At 43.1% G+C, this 19,294-nt stretch overlaps 1 protein-coding gene across 2 annotated transcripts in view; it reads left to right on the forward strand.

Moving 5' to 3' along the window:
- COL1A2 (collagen type I alpha 2 chain) overlaps positions 1 to 19,294 on the forward strand; it is a 64,873-nt gene that overhangs the window by 4,898 nt on the left and 40,681 nt on the right. The window contains exons 3-12 of one of the 2 annotated variants that reach the window (XM_053409932.1): positions 381 to 398; positions 1,442 to 1,477; positions 4,887 to 4,970; positions 5,371 to 5,427; positions 11,142 to 11,186; positions 11,712 to 11,765; positions 12,253 to 12,306; positions 12,968 to 13,021; positions 14,882 to 14,935; positions 16,492 to 16,545. In XM_053409932.1, coding sequence (XP_053265907.1) covers positions 381 to 398; positions 1,442 to 1,477; positions 4,887 to 4,970; positions 5,371 to 5,427; positions 11,142 to 11,186; positions 11,712 to 11,765; positions 12,253 to 12,306; positions 12,968 to 13,021; positions 14,882 to 14,935; positions 16,492 to 16,545 — 510 coding nt within the window. Of the gene's footprint in view, positions 1 to 380; positions 399 to 1,441; positions 1,478 to 4,886; positions 4,971 to 5,370; positions 5,428 to 11,141; positions 11,187 to 11,711; positions 11,766 to 12,252; positions 12,307 to 12,967; positions 13,022 to 14,881; positions 14,936 to 16,491; positions 16,546 to 19,294 lie in introns of those variants that run through there. The other variant, XM_053409931.1, reaches the window with a different exon arrangement.

The following is a 19,294-nucleotide window of genomic DNA, read 5'->3' on the forward strand; positions in this document are numbered from 1 at the left end:
GATTTGTGCCCACCCCTAGTTTCCTAATGGGCCGTCCTTCTTGTTAAAAGGCTACCTTCATAGGTGAATGTAAGATTAAGAGGATATTGCAAAGTAGCCAGAAGGGTCTTGCATCCACAGCAATTTTGGGGATTCATAAGTCTATTTTAAAGCCAGAGAACTGTTAAAGACATCTTTGCACCCGTAAAGCATGAATGAATTCAGGTATGACTTTTTAATATTGTGCTTGCATGATGTAGCAAATACTAACTTGTATAACTCTTTCCCTACCCCCCACCGATTGTTTAATTTGCTCTGCCTTAGCTTGGCTGAGTTTAGTACTTACTGTGAAATATTGCTAACGTTAGATTTCTTCTAACTTCATATTCATTCCTTTCTAGGAAACGGAAGAACTGAGGGTAAGCACATTTTAAGGGATTTTCTTCAGATTTACGGAACTGTACTCTGTTCCTGGGTATCTGCTACAGTTTTAAAGAACCCAGAAATGCTGAAAATATAATTTTTGAAAGGCTGCAATCTAATACCTCATTTCGTGGTAGAAAGGCCTTTAGAAGTTAGTGGGGCTTACCTCTGAGCAGAGGTCCTCTTTACTGTCAGGAAAATGCAAAGTGAAAACTGCGGAGTAAATGCTATTAATTTCAGGTGAATTTGCTTTTGAATGCAGCTGAGATGCTTAGTAGTACACTGGCAGTTTTTCTTATATATCTCTATTTGGATGCTAATTGCACTAAATTCCCTGGGGCTTACTCGATAGTAACTGTGAACCTTAGGTGAAAATCCAATTAAGTTTTATTCAGAGTAGTCTCCTAGAAATGAATGGACCTAAATTAGTAGCTTCTATTGATTTCTGCAGGCCTACTCAAGAGTAAGACTTGGATACAGCTCAGTAAATTTAACTGAATTTTTGCGGCTTTAGCTGCTGTGTTTAGGATTTATGTGTAAGTGGGTTGAAGCCATAATTTTATCAGCATGAAAGCTGATCTGGTATGCACAGGAAAAATAGTCAGCCTTCTTCTCAAGACTCTCTGATTTTATGGATGTCAGATCATGTTGCAAATTACTAAATATTTGTGAGGAATATACGCGTTTGGTTTGGAGATTAGCAGCACAATCCTACTCAGGCATAAGCTCCATTTGGATTTCCTCTGAGGAAAGTTGGAATAGGATTGCAGCTCAAATGTGAAAATAAATGAATGCTTGTCACTTAATGAAGAACTAATTGATAGTACATTTTTATTTATGCATATTTGTCCTCTTGGTTTTCATTGAAAGCAAGAGTGTGTTCAATCTCTGAATAGCTACTCCTTTCGGTTCTACCTATGCTCTAGTTTTGCTGTTTTCATCAGCAGACAGTTCTTTTTAACACCATAGCTTTCTGCACATAAAACGATTGCTTGAAACACTCGTTTACATTTTTTTTGTTGATGTTGTTCTTTTTCAGGGGCCCAGAGGAGAAAAAGGGCCACGAGGAGATAGGGTAAAGAACCATGATTATGTTCATTTTGCTTGTTATATCTAAATCATGCCCTGGTGAATAAGGAAGAGCATAGTCCAAAGCGAAAAACCTGTGGTACCACCCCCCCCCCACCAACCCTTGTTCAGAGTTATGGCTATTTTTGTGTGCATCTTCTGAGAAAATCCATATAAATGAGGCTGCACTGTGTACAACTGAACACATCTATTTGGGGGGAAAGTGCTATGGGCACTATTTGGAAAGGGTCAGGAGGGCTGTGTAGCTTTAGGTAAGGCCAGAATTTGGACAGAGTGTTACTGAATGCCTCAAAAGGTCTATTGCAAAGGGCTGAAGTGGTTATTATTCCCACTGAAGTGTTTTAAGACTGATTTGCAGGTAATAGCTTTTCAAAAAAAAGCAATCATAAAACCACAGTATGATTAGCAAAGGCTCATGGCTCTGGAATTCCTATGTGAATAAATAACATCCACCAGCAAAATCACTTCAGTCAGAACCTTATAAAATCAAGAATGGAAATTGAGGTCACAATTCTGAGCTCCTATGCTTATTCCCCTGCCCGCTGCTTGTGCATTGATGCAAGCACATTGTCCGACACAGCAGTGCTATTTTTCCTCTCCGATTCCCTCACAAGGATCTCTCTGAAGAACCATTTGACTCATTCATTGCACAGGTGATGCGACCTGATTTCCCCTCCCTGTAATATTGGGTGCAATGCTTCTTCAGGGTTCAGAGGAAGGAAGAGGGGGAAAGCAGGTTGTGTTCAGAGATTGATCCGTTGGGTTGGAATTGCCTGTGGGATTTCTGACACAGAGGTCAAGGAATGTGCATGGCTGAGGCCTCAGAGGTGCAGTTGCTCAGTAACCAGAGTCCACTTTACGTGTGTGTGTGTGTGTGTGTGTGTGCGTGCGTGTGCGTGCGTGCGTGTGCAGGTGTAGCAAATGAAGTTGACAATGTGTCAGGGAGCCAGAGTTGATCCTATTACTCCCCCCCACCCTGCCCCGTAAACAAATTAATTGGAAAACATGTGTTTGCTACCTTGAAAAATGTGAAGCACTATGAGGGCAATTTGGTAATATATTACTTATTGCTTGTGCAATTAAGTAGCTTTAGATTCTGGATTTAATAGTCTTACAGGGAGGAGGGGCTCCCTAAAGTGTCTTGCTTCTTTCACTTAAAAATGTGCTGCTTGACCCCTAATATGTCAGGGAAGGTGGTCCTTCTCTTCTGAGTGGGGCCCTGGATTTTTGCCCTCAAAGTCTTTCCCTGACAGCATCCCTGCCAAAAATTGGGCCTCCAAGAATTGTTTCAAGATTTGTTCTTCCCTCAGTAGTAGCTTAGAATGAAGTAACAGTTGCTGTTCAATATTTAGCATGTTTAAACCCAAACAATTTGTGACCCACCATGCCTATCACAGTATTGTGTTATTAAGGAGCTCCCAGGTGCCTGACAAGAGCTCCCTCATTCCTAAGTTTTGAAGGCCTAGGTTAGGTAGCCAAAACCTGGTAGTTGCCATAAACAGCTTGTGTGCTGGATTTGACTTGGTGGTTGGAGGCCTGATTTAAGACTAACAGTGTGCTAAGGAACCAAGCCTTTAGCCTGAAATCGTCTGTGCTATGTGAGATGCACACCAACTTGTTTGAAAATGGTCACTGCAGATATGGCTACATTCTGAGTTGTTCAGAATATTTCATGCTTTAAGTTATTAAGACATGAAGATCCCTTTACTATTGCGTCGGAGGCCACCTTGAATTCAAGAGTCTGTAGATGGATACTTGATAAAGAAGTATCTGCCATACATCATGAAACATCTGGTGACTCAGAACCAGTTTAGGAAAGATTCTGACTATGAGTCCATCCCAGTCTAGCCTCTTGTTACTAGAATAGATGTTGGGTCATCTGATTAACATGTGAGCCACAATTATTATTATTTAAATCACATCAGTGATATTTGGAATGCTGCTTGTTATTTGGAATAATACCCTTAGACTCTGAATAGACTTAGTAAAAATTGACCTTTTTATCCACAGCTAAACACAGAATTTGCAGTGTTTTGATTAGCACAGAATTGATAAGTGCAATCTTTGGCAGTTGTAGCAAAATGGGATGGTTGAAAAACCATGAAACAGAGAGTGCATTGAGTTATAATGCTTTGATGTTTCTTTTCATTCAACTAATATAGTCTGGAACTATATTACTCAACTAATGGGAATTAGCATGACTGTTTGTTCTGCTGAGATTTATACCATTTAAGAACATCAGTCTTAGAGTTAAGGCTTGTGCAAACAAATTTGTCTCCATTCTTATATATGAAAATCATTGTGATTATTGTCTTTGCAAACACACTTGCTCAACCAAATGGGGCACAAGCAACAGTTAAGTGAAATCAGGAAAGTAATTAACTTGTTTGGACCTCTCCAAAGCCAAACAGCAGATAACATGGAGTTAGAACATGTACTCATTTAAAGGCAGTTAAAAGGTTACTACGGTATAATTATCCTAGCATGGCAAGGTCTTCCCTAGCACAATCTTTGTATGATAGCTCACAAGGAACAACCTTCTCTAACAATGTGTGGCTAGAATCCTTATCAAGCCTCAAATCAATGCATTATTGAAGTTTTTAAAGACATAAAAAAATGTGAATGGATGGTATTTTGCTAAATTTTTCTCAGAGTAGATCCATTGAAATTAATGGACCTAACTTATATCCATTAATTTTAATGGACCTCTTTTTGAGGAAAACTTAATTGACTGTCACCCAGTAAGTCCTAGAATTAATATGCCAACAAAATGTTAAGGTGCTCAGCCTTTTCCACATGTTATGCCCATGATGAGAAAGCTGTGGGTCTCCAGATGTTGCTGGACTCCCAACTCGCATCAACTCCAGCCTTCATGGCCAATGGTCAGCCATGATGGGATTTATTATCCCTCAACACAACAAGCAATAAAACTGCTTTAACATTTGCAAAGCTAAGCAGGGTCTGGTATGGTTTCAAACGGGATGGGAGACTGCTTGTTGAGATTCCTGCATTGCAGGGGATTAGACTGGGTGACCCTCGGGGTACCTTCCAACACTATGATTCTAACATCTGGAGAGCTTCAGGTTCCCCATTCCCATGTTAAGGCCTTTAAGACTGCAATTCTCTTCTCTCCTGCCTGCAAATAAGCCTCAGTGAATTCACAGGCTTATTTCTGAATATACGTACATGCATAGGATCACACAACTAAATCTTCTAGTTGTCTAAAAGCAACAGTGACACATTTAATTGGTTTCCACATTGTAAAGTATAGAAACACCAGCTACTTCGATTGTGCAGACTCATATATTTGTACTTTAAATGACGTCACTGCTTTGAAATCTTCAGTAGCTATTTATATATTTTTATAACTTAACGTTGTGCATTTTTTCCCATAGGGTCCACCAGGTCCACCAGGCAGAGATGGTGAAGATGGTCCACCAGGCCCCCCAGGCCCCCCTGGTCCTCCTGGTCTCGGCGGAGTAAGGCATCCAATGTTTTATTTTACTGAAGTTGATTGGTGATGTCTTGAAGCATCATAAAAGGCCTGTCATGTCAAAGGCAGGGACCATTATCTTTAGCTGTATCTTCTCAGGCATATATAGAAATACTGTTGAGATCCATAGGTAGGAACATCCTTGAAGATACAGAAACATTTACGGAAGGAAGGAACTTTTTCCATTTTACTTCGATTCCTTCTGTCTCCCTCACTCAACCTCTTATTCATGATGTTGTTGTTGTTTTAAAAACAAGCGTGAAGCACTTGAGATGTAGGAATGCAAATTCGTTACCCTGCATTCATTTTCATTTTGGATTAGAGTATATTATTTAAATTCTGATCAAGCTCTTCTTTATTAGCTTTCCTCTTTTTAACTCCTACAGAACTTTGGTGCTCAATATGACATGTCCAAAGCAGCTGATCCTGGCCCCGGACCTATGGTAAGCAAATGCTTCCTTTCTCGCACAGGTACATGCACAAATTCAAATTTGCGCTGGTGTGTCTTGCCACTGATGGCGACAGAGAATCCCCCAGGAACAGCCTGCTCAAAGAAATCTCCTCACATTGTGTCTCTGCTATGTAACTGACCTGCAGACCATATAGCAGCATTATACGGCCCACTGTATCTCCCAGCCAGGCATCTAGCATTGCCATCCCTTGCAAGCCATGCATGTTCAGAAAATGCATGGGATTCCGCTATTCCTTCATCCAGTGTGCTTCATGAATGGAGAAAGCCCATACAGGGGAAGAGTTTTGCACCCTACCCAGGTCACTTACAAGGAAGGTAGGTCAGCTATCCAGTGTTCCTTTGGTTCCAACACAGATTCTGATAGAATCCAGTGACTGGAGCCAGGAGACCACTACACTGCTGCCCTTCTCATGAGACATGAGCTGAAAGGGAAGAAACTCCTATCCACCCATGCAGCTCTCTCCCAACATGGGCTGCCAGATGTAATGTGTTGTGATAGGTGCTGGGCTTGGCCACTTAATTTCTTCACCTGTGATTCTTGCCCACCTGGCAAGACAGGCTAGAGTCATCAGCACTAAGAAGCCCAGTGAATTGGAAGTTGGCCCATTGAACTTGGTTCCCATGAAAGGAGCTTAGCGCCTGATTAGAAGCTCACCTCATTGATTTGATTTTGATGCCATTTATGTCCAAGGGAAAAATACTGCAGTCAGGTTTGCTGAATTAATGATCGTCAAAAATGGTCAAGTCGTCTCATGCTCTGTGGTTATAACAGTTTTTAACAAAACAAAAACCATCACCTGCACAGTTAGGAGCCATGCTTTGCAACACGTCAGCTATAATACAAACAACAGGTTAAATCGCCAAAATATGCATGATGTTTTGTAACTTGTGCTTCAGTGCCAGCTTCCCCATTCCCTCCAAAAAACATGGACAGCAAGGAGAAGGGGGAGGGACCTGGTCTGAATTGGGACCTTGGCATGTGGCATGTGTGTAGGGTTTTTGGTTTTTTTTAGATGTGGTCCCGATCTGGATTGGGACCCCCACACTTGCAATTTGCATAAAGATAAGAACTACCATTGAAGTGAATGGGAGATTTCCCCCGGCAATGCAAGCTGCAGGAGTGGTTTCCTGATTCAGACTGGGACCCATTGTGTGGGGCAAACTTTTAAAGCCCCTACTGTCCTCCACATACACATTCGGGTGCCCATCCAGAGTGGATCCTGTGCCCTGGCAGTTTGCACTCAAGGGCAAACTATGCATTAAACATTGTGTGTAGTTTGGCTCTAATATATTTCCTAGAAAGTAAGCTCCACTGAACATAGTGGGACTTTTTTTTAAATTCTGGCATGGCTTTTGGGGCACACTGTTCTCCCAAAGTGGATTTTAAAACTTATAAAGATGCAACAATTTTAAAACTTATAAAGATACTGTTAAATGAAAATAATTAAAAATAATTAAAGTTAAAAGCCATCAGCTGCTAAACAGTTTCAGCATAGCACATTCATCAAACGCAGGCTGAAGGGAACATGCCTTCTTTAAAAACAGAAGTGACAAGGGACAAGTTGTGCCCTGGGAAGGAACAGGCCTGCCACCAAGAAGGCCCTGCCAGCTGAAAGTAGACTAAGAACATGTTTCCAAGGGTAAAGATGCATGGGATTGCCCAGATAGAATTAGATTTATTTCCAAATGGATGTGTTTTGGATTATATAAAACATGAACTGAGTATGGTATTTTACAAAAATAGTCATGAATGAACTTGGTTTCACAACAAATAAAAAATAAAAATTGAAAGGCCCAGAATGAACTGCCATCATTTATTTGCATCAAAATGCTAATATACACACAGTATTTTTGCATTTAGTACCTGAATTCCTGGAAACTGTAGACCACTTCAGATGTTCTCTCGAAGCCTTGACAAGGCATGAGGAGTATTCTTCCATTCCTCATGCTCCCATGTCTGGTCTGAGGAGAGATTATTTATACAGCTTGCATGGAGAGATGCTCATTCTGTCCCTTCCTTAAGGCCAATATGTGTCTCCCGCCCCGCTCCACTCAAGAAGGAGGGGGAGAGGAAATGTAAGGGGCTGATGGTTCCTCTCATTCCAGGGAATGCTGAAGTTGTCCAGAGTGCCATTTCTGATATTACAATTTCCTTTCTCGTGTTAGAAAGAGAGAGGATATTGTGTTGTTGTTTTTTACACACACACATCCACACCGATAAATATAACATATAAACATAAGGTTGCAACATGGCGGAAACAAATGGGGCAACTCCTTTTTAAGAAGTCACAAAGTCACAAAGGTCAAACCTGACTCAGAAATAGGTGGACTGTGAAAAAGGTCCCAGGAGCATTGTAGGACAGGGCTGGTTCCAGAGGCTGGTTAAACTGGTTGGACAGTGCCTCAAGACCAACTGTTCAAACAGTTCTGCCATTTCCGCTTTGTGCAGTCTAGGAATATTAGGCACAATTGAAAAAAATCTCAGTGTGCATTTGCCACCTCTTTCCACATAAGGGAGGCTCCATTGAGGGTATTTTCCTTCAGGGCCCTAAACCTCCAGAGACAGTACTGCCACAAGACATAATGCCTCAGGGCAGGTTGACCAGTTACTTGGAACCATGTGGTAGCCACATCTGAGTTTACCATGTGGCACCTATAATCGTCTAGGGAGCCTCTGGTGTGAAACTTGGCCCACTATTCCCCTCCCTCTGCTGCCTCCCCACATTGTTGTGGTTGCCATGTGGTGAGCCTCCACGAAGATACCTCATAGCTTCTAGTCTTCTCAATTCACCCCCTTACTTGTTTATGATTCTTCCAGCTTCCCAAGCGTGGCAGCCCTCACATTTTTTTGTCTCCTTCCGTATATGCAGCAACAGCATGTATGAGGGGTCAGAGTAGCAACACGACTGTGCTTGCCAGGACGGGGCAAGATGGCGGCGAGCTCAGCAGAGCTCTGAATTGGTGGCGACAACACAAGTTTGCGTGCACCTGTGGAGTCACCACCACCACCGCCCAGCCAGAGCTGCCCTGACCTCTCTGCCATTTTGTCCTTTCACAATCCAAGCAAGCACAGCACTGTTGCCACTCTGCCCCATCCTTACTGTGGCAAGCGCAGCTTTGCCAGGAGGGCGCAGCTGCCAATCCACCCCCACCCCTCATGTGCCACTGCTGTACACATATTTTTACTGCTGAGGAGTCACCTCCTCCGGCCAAGAGCATAGAAGCCAGCACATCAATATCACCAGCATGCATTGTAGCTCTCACTCCTCACCCTTCTGTTGCATGCTGGGAGAATGCCAATCCTGCTCTACAGCAGGGTCGGGCAACCTGTGGCCTTCCAGATGTTATTGGACTACAGCTACAGCTCCTTCACCGTTAGCCATGCTGTTTGGGGCTGATGTGAGTCCAACAACATCTAGAGGGCCACAGTTTGCTTCCCTCCTGCTGTATGGTATGAGCACAGTGCCCAACGTTTGGCAGAATTTGGAATGGTACAGCCATACAGCTGGTTCCAAAACCCCTTTCCTGAAGTTATCTTCCACTGTTTGCAGAGCAGTGGAAGAAATGGGAAAGAACAATGTTTTAGAGACACTTATAGCAAGTTGCAGTATCCTTCAATGATAAGCCTAGAGAGAAATGCTTAGAGAAAATTTAAAAGTATATTAAAGCTAATGGTGGCTATTAAGAGGGCAGTGGTCATATATTATGGACAACATACGAGTAATTTTATGTTCAGGTGCTTTGATGTTCTCCTGCATAGTCCTGGACCCATTCTCCCATTCCAATGATACTTCTGATTTAAAGCTCCATGTAATCTCTTGATCCCTGATCTTGTGGCTTCTTGTTGCCATGAGAACTTCAAGGTCCACAAGGTCTTTTTTGATCACTTAAATGGGGAGGGCTGCTCTGCTCTACACATGCAGAGGTGCTTCAACCATCAAAGTGATAAAGAAAGGCCTAACCTTGCAGAAAACATTTAAACATCCATATTGAGAAGAGATCGTCAAACCATTATCCATCAGCTTAAGGAATAGCCACTGATTTTTCTCTGAACATATTTTTGTGCAAGGGGTGGGAAGATCATTGGCAGACACCTGCTTGGAGTCCTTCCTAGACAACAGGCATCTGCTTGAAATTATTGTAGAGTAAGCGGTTTGATCATTGAGGCTAATTAAAACTGGTCTTGGAAGAAAACAAAGGTTGGCAGCTCCTCTTCCTGCTCCATTTATTTGCAGCTAGGACTATGGGCGTATTTAGGGACTCAGACATTTCCTCTATATCCTTATTCATAAAGATCAATCTGGTGAGAATGCAGTTCAAGGGGGAATGATCTGACACAGTGACATTTTGAAAACCCATCTGGGCCAGTTGCCAGGACTTAGTGTCAAAAGCAGCCGTTTGGACTAGTTGTCAAAATATTTTGGGTGATGATGGGAAATGCACCAATGTGTGATTCCTCTATAGATGTCCTCCTAAGGCTCCGCACAGCTGGAGGTGGGAAAACCACAAGAAACAGGAGCAGGTGGGCGGCATCAGGAGCTTTGAGCACCACCCACCTCTTGGCATGATTTCTCTGCCACATGCTGGAATGGAAGGGCAGGTCAGCCTACCAAGCCTGCCCCATGGGGGAGTTATCACTATTATTATTTTTTAAGTATATGCCATCTAATTTCCAAAGAGATTCATTAGAATTCCAGACATCACCACAGTGTGTGTGTGTGTGTGTATTACATTTCACTCCCCATCACAAGATCAAAGCATTGACATTAGGAAAACCCCAAACCACAATAAATTACAAAACGGCCATCACACCCAAACATCAAAGGGAAACCAGGCATGTTATTTGAATCCCTGAATCTCTTGGAATCTACCAGAATCCACCTCCCTGCCTCTGAATCTGATGCAGCTCAGGTTCCACAATTTCTAAAATCAAAGACTGACAATCCTAAAAGAGAAGTTAAATATAATGAAAAATAATAAAAACATAAAAGCAGGCAAATATAATAAAGCAGTAGATGAATAATTTTTGTCTGAGACATTTCAGGTAAGCTAAAGCGCAAATTTTAATTCTTTCCCTTCTTTGAATAGGATCATGAATATGAATTTGAATATGAATAGTTCATATGTACTATATTAGCCTTCCCACATCTGCTGGTGCCCTCCATAGCTTTTGGACCACAACTCCCATCATCCCTGACCATTGGCCAATGCTGGCTGGGACTTATGGGCTTTGTAGTCTAAAACATCTGGAAGACACATGGTTTGGGAAGGTTGTACAATATCTGTAGCGTTTAAGGCAAATTACATATGCGAATGTAAGGATGAGAGGCAAATTCCAACTAGTGCTAGTATTAATACTATGCTAGCAATAGATAAACACAGGAAAATACAGCTTTGACTTTATGATGCTATGCTACTAATATAATCTAAGGCTATTATAATACTATAATCAATTTTTTTGCTCTGTGGTTCATGGTTTAATCTTGAAGCTTGATTTCAGGCAAATGATTAACAGTGCCTGAAATGTCCTTTGCATGTCTCCTTAAAAGTAAGGCCATTGCGTTTAATGGTACTTAGTCCCAAGTAAGTGCCGCTCAGGATTGCAGCCTAAGTGATACTGAAACCACTAGCTGGACCATCATTTTACTATTGCAGTATATTAACTATTTCTTTAACTTTTCCCAGGGCATAATGGGACCCAGAGGCCCTCCTGGAGTAACTGGACCCCCTGTAAGTATATTTGGAACACAGCCATTAGTAGGAAGAGAGATATGTTTGATACACATGCAGAAAGCATCAGTTACACAAGTTTTGCCTTGACTAGACCCTAAGCAGGTAACCCCACATGTATAAGAGGTGCCCTATATTGACAGGTCCAGGACTGCTGTTGTCAGTCCCCTGATATAGTTCTCAGTTTACAAACTTATGAGCCATGACCTTTCTGCTTTCACAGTTTCCTGGCTCTCTTCCCAGTTTGCACCTTCGTGTTCTTGCCCAGAAGGCCCAAAACACACAATGTGTTTGCCTGGTATCTCTCCATGTTATCACTGGTCCACCTGGTCTGGTCTAGACTGGTCTGGGTTGAAGGACCCCAACATTTGCCTGAATCACAGCCTATAACTCCCCAAATCTCACTCTGCTTCCATGCCCAGTTCTCTTCTCCAAACACCCCCATTGCTAGAAGAGTACTTACTTTTCCCACACGTAACATTCAAAACCGTATAAAATGTCTTTTGTCGCCCACCCTGCTTCTAGGGCTCTCCAGGCCACGCGGGACATGCTGGTGAACCTGGTGAACCTGGTCAAACAGTAAGTGGAACCATTTTTATTCTATTCTGAGAATGACAGCAATTCTGAAATACTCATTTGCAATGAAGCCCTTCCCCCAGATTTAAGTTTGGGCCTATTATCTGAGATTCCTTTGCAAGCTAGCAAGGGTGGGAGAAGCAAGAAACAAGTTCTGATTCTGCTAGAGCCCATGCCTGCTTGGTTTCCTCAAAGCGGAGGGAAAACACATAAAAGAGCTTGAGGGAGACAAAGGGTTTTTGCTAGACAGGTAGGCTTTAGATTTCTGCAACTCTTTGAGACCACTGGGGGAGCTGAAATCAGACCAAACACCAAGTCTTCTGATTATTTTTTTTGAAACCCAGAAGCCATAAATAAAGAGCCCCCCCACTGCAAGCTTGGATTAAAGAATTCAGATCTAGAACTCTGGCTTAGTCAAGTCACTAGATCATATGTAGCATGAAAGAACTATTGTTTTGTTTCAAATGAACCTTTTCCCCCCCATCACTAGGGTCCCCAAGGTGCTCGTGGTCCAATGGGTCCTCCTGGGAAGCCTGGTGAAGATGTAAGTATTCATTTGAACCGGGATTTTGGTGGGGGAAGGGGAATCTGTAGGAGCTATTTCCTTTTCCAAACATTGGTTATCAGCATTTGTTGTGGACTGCCCTCTGTGTCCCATCCCCACCAACACTCTTGTAACCATCACTTCTGGTAGAAAAGCTCCATTTCCATGTGCTTTGATTGCTTGAACATGTTTCCTAAATTCCACTGGAATGCCACCACAGCGTTGTAGTATATTAAAAGTTTTAAGGATATTTTAATGGATTCTGCAACCCAGAAGCAGTTCGGTTTTTTAAAAAAGCTGGATTTCCCAACTGTTCTGTTTCTGAAAAGTATCTCCAAAAAAATCTGCATTTTGTGAAATTAAGAAATGTGCAGTGCAATCCCAGAGCGGAAGTAAGTCCCTTCTGAGTTCAGTAGGACTTACCCTTTAATATAAGTACCTTAAATACAACCTCCATCATAAGTTCTTGTTCTAAAAATATCGGAGGAAATATAGCCTTCAAATGTGACATTATGTCTCCTGAGGGAAAGATGCTGCATGTTTAGTCAGTTTTTAAGTTATTATGTTTTTTTATACCTTGCATAGAGATATGTTAAATATGTGCAGCTCGCTTTCTTTTGCACACAAAAGATTTCAGTCATCTCGTCTAATGTTTCATTAGGGTCATCCTGGAAAACCTGGACGACCTGGTGAGAGGGGTGTTCCTGGACCTCAGGTGAGTTTTGTGTTTTCTGTTGCCTGTTTAATCTGCTGATTAAATCTGTTTGCATAACTGCAGGATAGGAAATTAAATTGCCAGCCACCGCTCCTTACCAGTAGTTTTAGTGTAAGTACAATGCCACCCTCCCACTAAGGCTGATATTCTAGCTATTTACACCTGCTGGATCTTAACACCTAGCCAGAGAGCAGCACTATGAAGGTTGCCACATGATGTTCACTTTTATTCTACAAGGAATATGGTAATAGTGTATCTGTTCCTAAGCTATGGAACCCTAGACTATTACTATTAAACAAGCATTAACAGTACCTCTGGGTATAGGGCGCTATATAAATTCAATAAATAAGAATAAAATAATATAAATAAAAAATAATAAAAATTTGTTTCAAATTCCAGTTTAAGGCCCTTCGGTTTAAACAAGTAAATTATCTGATGTGATAATGCATACCAATATTTTTTAAAAAACATTATTGGTACTTATTCAAAGGTATACAAAAATACATATCCAAGCATTTTTTAAATATAATATACTGAGATTAAACAGCTACTTAATCTGTTAGAGAGCAAAGCCAGAAGGAAGAAAAGACAAGAAAATGAGAAACCTAAAGAAAGAGAAAATGAGGGGGAAAAGGAAAAGTAAGAAGAAACTAAAGAAAGATAAAGAAAACTTCTGGTTTTCTGTCCTGCAGCTACATATGATATGACATTCATTCCTTAAGATCCAACCATTCAATCTTCTATAAACCAGGTGTTAAGATCATTTTCTCTTTCATGCAAAAAGTCCATAAGAAATTTCCAATCCTTGACAAATGTCAGTAAATTATTTTTCTCTAATTCAATTTTGCCATCTCAGCCAAGTCCAATAGTTTTATCAGCCATTCTTTTATAGTGGATAGGGCTGTGTATTTCCATCTTTCTGCATCAATCACTGATATTAAGTACTTCTGTGCAATTTTATGGATAGGTCGTGTTCACTTCTTAGATACTTTGCTTGTTGTGTGGCATATAAGTCTATAAAATGAACAGAATTTGGAACATTTTATACTAGGGATCAGCAACCAGGAGCCCTTGAGCTAAATGAGCCAGCCCCCCCCCCCGTAAAGACAAGGGAGGGGCTAGAGCACAATGACAGAAGATGTGCTTTGCATGCTGAAGGTCTCAGGTTTGATTCCCGACATCTTCAGCTAAAAACAGCCAGTAGCTTGTGGGAAAGGCTCTCTGTTTGAGGAGCACTGCTGCTCAGAGTAGACCGTATGCACAAATAGTCTGACTCTGTATGAGTCTGGACAGCTTTGTAGGTTTATGCGTCATGCCAGCTTCCTGACCCAAAGGCAAAAGCAGTGCATTGAGGGATCAGTGACTGTGGCAATGAGACTTGCAAGCAGCTCCCCTTGGTGGCTGGGACTAACATATTGCACCCAAGTACTTTGTCTAGCAGAGGGACGCGGGTGGCGCTGTGGGTAAAAGCCTCAGCGCCTAGGGCTTGCCGATCGAAAGGTCGGCGGTTCGAATCCCCGTGGCGGGGTGCGCTCCCGCTACACGGTCCCAGCGCCTGCCAACCTAGCAGTTCAAAAGCACCCCCGGGTGCAAGTAGATAAATAGGGACCGCTTACCAGCGGGAAGGTAAACGGCGTTCCGTGTGCTGCGCTGGCTCGCCAGATGCAGCTTTGTCACGCTGGCCACGTGACCCGGAAGTGTCTGCGGACAGCGCTGGCCCCCGGCCTCTTAAGTGAGATGGGCGCACAACCCTAGAGTCTGTCAAGACTGGCCCGTACGGGCAGGGGTACCTTTACCTTTTACTTTGTCTAGCAGCTTTTATTTGAGATGTTAAGCCTTCTCTCTCATTTTCCCTCCCAGGGTACTCGTGGCTTTCCTGGAACTGCTGGCCTGCCTGGTTTCAAAGGACTAAGGGTGAGCATTTGACTGAAACAGGAACAAAATTAAGGGTAATGACAGTTAATACACCTATGGTGTGTTATTCTGTGCAACTACTGGTCTTAGACAGAAGCCTAAGGCTTGTTTGCCAAGGTGGCAATAAAGAAAGCTTCTGTCTTCATCACGGATGCCAACTTGAATAAAATATGGGGGGGGGCAGGTAAGTCCCGCCCCACATTATTGATCACATGATCAAAAGCACACGCCATTTGAATGGCAATGACCATCAACTTAAGGGAGATGTGATCATAAATCTCACAGGGTGTTTAGTCCCAAGTCCTGCATGTGTCTGTGATATGTCATTGACAAAATTTTGAACGTACAATCAGCACTTTAAAGTATAGTTTTAAGTATTTAAGTGCAGACCAAAAAGAAGGCTGTATACCACTTTCCTTCTCCACCCGAAGGAAGTGGTAGTAACTGCTTCATCAAAACAGCCAATGACCACTGTTCACCTAGTCTGCCACATTCCCCTAGTTTACTGTGGCCCTTTCTAACTGTCTTGAGAAAGGCCAGTTTTTTCTCCTTTAGGGAAAAGGCATTTCCCTAAACAACTGTGCGTTGCTTCCCTGTTTCCAGGCCTGGCGCCAAATGTTGGCCACGTTGGGCACTGGTCAAGGGCACCTGCCCACTAGCCTAGCCATACCATCCTTCACTGCCCTCCCTGCCAGACCCTCAGATGTTTGTCAGTGGCAGGCAGCAGTGCTGGTTTTGTGTGGGAGCCAATCTCAACTCCCATCCCCGGTGGACACTCACATTTTTAAATTACCCAAAGTGTAACGTCGAATGCATAGGTCTCTGAAATATTATCTAGGTAGGACTACAGAACTATGAAATAGATTTCATAGGTATGGGGCCTGGAGCATTGCTTTCTGGGTAATCTAAGATGGCAGCTGGCCACCATGGATGGGAGCCAAGCTTTCTCCCATTTGAAAGCACCTTTCCACCACTGAAGCATGTCTTTGGGCCTGGTGGAGGGTGGTGAATGGTGACAGAGAAAGCAGTGGCAGAAGAAGCAAACAGTGGCAGGCTGTCATTGCCACAAGCAGGGCTAGGCCCTGCTCTGGTTAGGGGACTGCTGGGCCATCATTGACACCATTTCTCCCCAAGCCTTGCACTGTCCCTGCCTGTTTCCACTTTCCCCCTCCTCTGTTTTTTCACTCTGTATCAAATTTTAGGTTTTTGAGGAAGAAGTCCCTTTTGTTTTCTTCAAAGCATCATGCATGTTGAAGGCACTGTATAAATAATGAGAAGCGGTAATAATCATCTATAAAGCTACGAAAACATACGAACTGAAGAGGGCTGTCAAAGTTTGTGTCTGATGCAGACCAGAACCAAACTATGTTAAGGAAGGACAACTGTGTCCCTCCTTAACCGACGATGATCCTTTTCAAGTGGGGGAACCAATATGGTGAATGCAGAGCAATGCTAGAGTTGTGTTTCAACCACTGCATGATAAAGAAATGGTTTCCTTAAAAAGGGGGGAACTAGGGGGGCCACTTTACCCATCAGTGTTTCTTCTTCCAACATAGGGACACAACGGTTTGGATGGTCGGAAAGGAGAACCTGGTGCTCCCGGCAACAAGGTAAAAATGACTTAATTTTAATATATGTTACATGGGTATTCCAGCAAGAGCACAGAGTGCATGGCAGCCCTTCTGTTTTATATCCTGCGTGCATGTTTTGTTCTCGTAGGCTTTTATCCTTCTAAGAAAAATCAGCCTATGCTATGAATGAAGGACAACAGCAATTTGGTACTAAGCCCTTGAGATACATGGACACAACAGAAAGTCTCACAGATCCAAATTCTAGCATGGGAGCAAGATGAAATAAATAGCCAGCTTGCTCTAAGCCAGCCTTCCTCAACCTTTGGTTAAGCAGGCTGGGGCTGATGGGAGGTGGAGTCTGACAACATCTGGGGATCCAAGGAGGTGGAAGAACTCTGCACTTCTGGTTCTGACTCCGAAACTCAGGATTGCCAGTAGGAGCCTCTATCTTTGAGAAACTTTGAATTCACCAATCCCCCAAAGCATGTGGCTAGTTTGAACTTGTCCCTGCCACTGCCTGAGTTGCTCATGAACTCTGTGTGTGCATGTATGACAAGGGTGGAATTCTAGTACCTGCAGGTTTATTGTTTTCCCCTTTCGTGTGGGGAATACTAGAAATCCCAATAAATACATATGTAAATACATATGTGGGACGCAGTGGGCGCTGTGGGTTAAACCACAGAGCCTAGGACTTGCCGATCAGAAGGTCAGCGGTTCGAATCCCCACGACGGGGTGAGCTCCCGTTGCTCGGTCCCTGCTCCTGCCAACCTAGCAGTTCGAAAGCACATCAAAGTGCAAGTAGATAAATAGGTACCGCTCCAGCGGGAAGGTAAACAGTGTTTCCGTGCACTGCTCTGGTTCACCAGAAGCTGCTTAGTCATGCTGGCCACATGACCTGGAAAAACAGTCTGCGGACAAACGCCGGCTCCCTCGGCCAATAAAGCGAGATGAGCACCGCAACCCCAGAGTCGGCCACGACTGGACCTAATGGTCAGGGGCCCCTTTACCCCCTTTACCTTTTAAATACATATGTAAATAAAAAACAGTGGGAGCTGCTGTAAACATTAATAGTGTGGAGTGCTGCTATTGCTGATTCCAGTCATTCCATTTCTCCTTCCTCCTCCATTTTCCCATTTCTTAGTTTATGGGCAGCACACAAATGTAATAATACAGTGTTCTCCCAGCAGTAGTTCAGCATCTGTGGTCATTGAGCCTGCTTCTCTTAGGGAGGCGTCATAGCTCAGTGCCAGAGCATCTGCTTGGCATGCAGAAGGCCCCAGGTTTATTCCCCAGCATCTGCCAGGTGGGGCTGGGGAGATACCCTGCTGGAAACTCTGTAGAGCCTCAGCTGGTCAATGTAGATAACACTGGTTTGATTTGTTACAAGCTTCCTATGTTCCATTAGTATTGGACTAATTTAGGTTCCCCCCCCCCTTTCGGGGGGTGGACTTTACTTCTGCAAACCTTGGTGTTCTGCCAAGCCTGCTGCTCCTCCCTCTAGACTATGCTTGCTGCCATTTTTCCTACAAAAGAAATGGCGCTCACAGCCTGGACATCAGAAATAGCGAGAATCATGTGTTGAGGCAAGCCAGCAAATGCATAAGGAACTGGCTTGCACTGACAGGCCTCTCCTTTCACTATTGGAGTGAACCAAAGCTAGTAGGTGTTCTTGAGACTTAAGTGTGCAAGTATCAAAATGGGATATGTGGGAAACGAGAGCTTTTAAACTTGCTTTACAGCCAGGAATCTCAGATATTCCTTTGTCTAATTTCTGTTTTCATGTTAGCTCAGAGGTGGAGCCAGCAAACCAAATGGCGCTTTGAAATGCAGCTGGGTAGATAACACCACTCTCAGTCAAAAAACTATGGAAACAGAAAGCTGAGAAAAATACAAGTTGCTCCATTGGTCCCAAAGCAAGCCAACGTTGAGGGATGAGGTCTCCTGTATTGATCACAAGGAGATGGGTTGGCCTTCTAGCTAAATGAAGACCCAGGCTCAGGGAGAGTCAGGAAGAAGCTTAGCTTAATCTCCCCCCTCTTCCCTCCTCCTCTAGTACGGACACAAGGAGGCTTTTTGGAAGCTTTCGCTTCCATTTTCGATTAACCATCGCTTGCTGTGTTGAAACTGTGGCTAATGTTAACTGTGGCTTGTCTGAAATCATTTGAGTTCAGGCTATGGATTATGAAGCTGGTTTGTCTCAACAAACCATAGTTACAGTTAATACTGGCTTCAGTTTCACATGTAGCCCTCAACTGGTTAGTTGAAATTGGAAGAGAAAATGTACAAAGCCTTTCCTTGCAACCATATGGCAGGAGAGGGAGTGCAAAAGCCCGGATAGAAAAGCTAAACCTTTTCCCAGGTCCTGTTGCATCAGCCTGTATCAACTTTGGCAAATACCAGTAGAGTTTCTTTGGCTGAAATCTGTGCATCTGTTAGCTTCATGGTATATGAGACCTTTACCTTTATAGATCAACCTGTCCAGACACATGCATGCAATTGTGGTGGCTGCCTTTAGCAAAGCATGTTTATCTCAGTCCCAAGAGTCACACTTCAGCTCCAATGAAATTAATGGGGCTTTTTCCTTTACTTTTGCGCGTTTTATCCGGGCTACAGTCAACATTTGTTCTATCCCTCTTCTACAAGCCCTCTTTGCTAACTAGATCACTAAGCTGATAAGAGGCTTTACTTTGTATGAACTTTTGTGCGCTAATTTAAATGCCAGAAGTGTAAACGTTCTGACTGCATCTTTTGCTATGTCAGTAATAAGACTTGCAAGGAAAGGACAAC

The sequence above is a fragment of the Podarcis raffonei genome, chromosome 12 (assembly GCF_027172205.1).
Source record: "Podarcis raffonei isolate rPodRaf1 chromosome 12, rPodRaf1.pri, whole genome shotgun sequence".
NCBI classification, from domain to species: domain Eukaryota; kingdom Metazoa; phylum Chordata; class Lepidosauria; order Squamata; family Lacertidae; genus Podarcis; species Podarcis raffonei.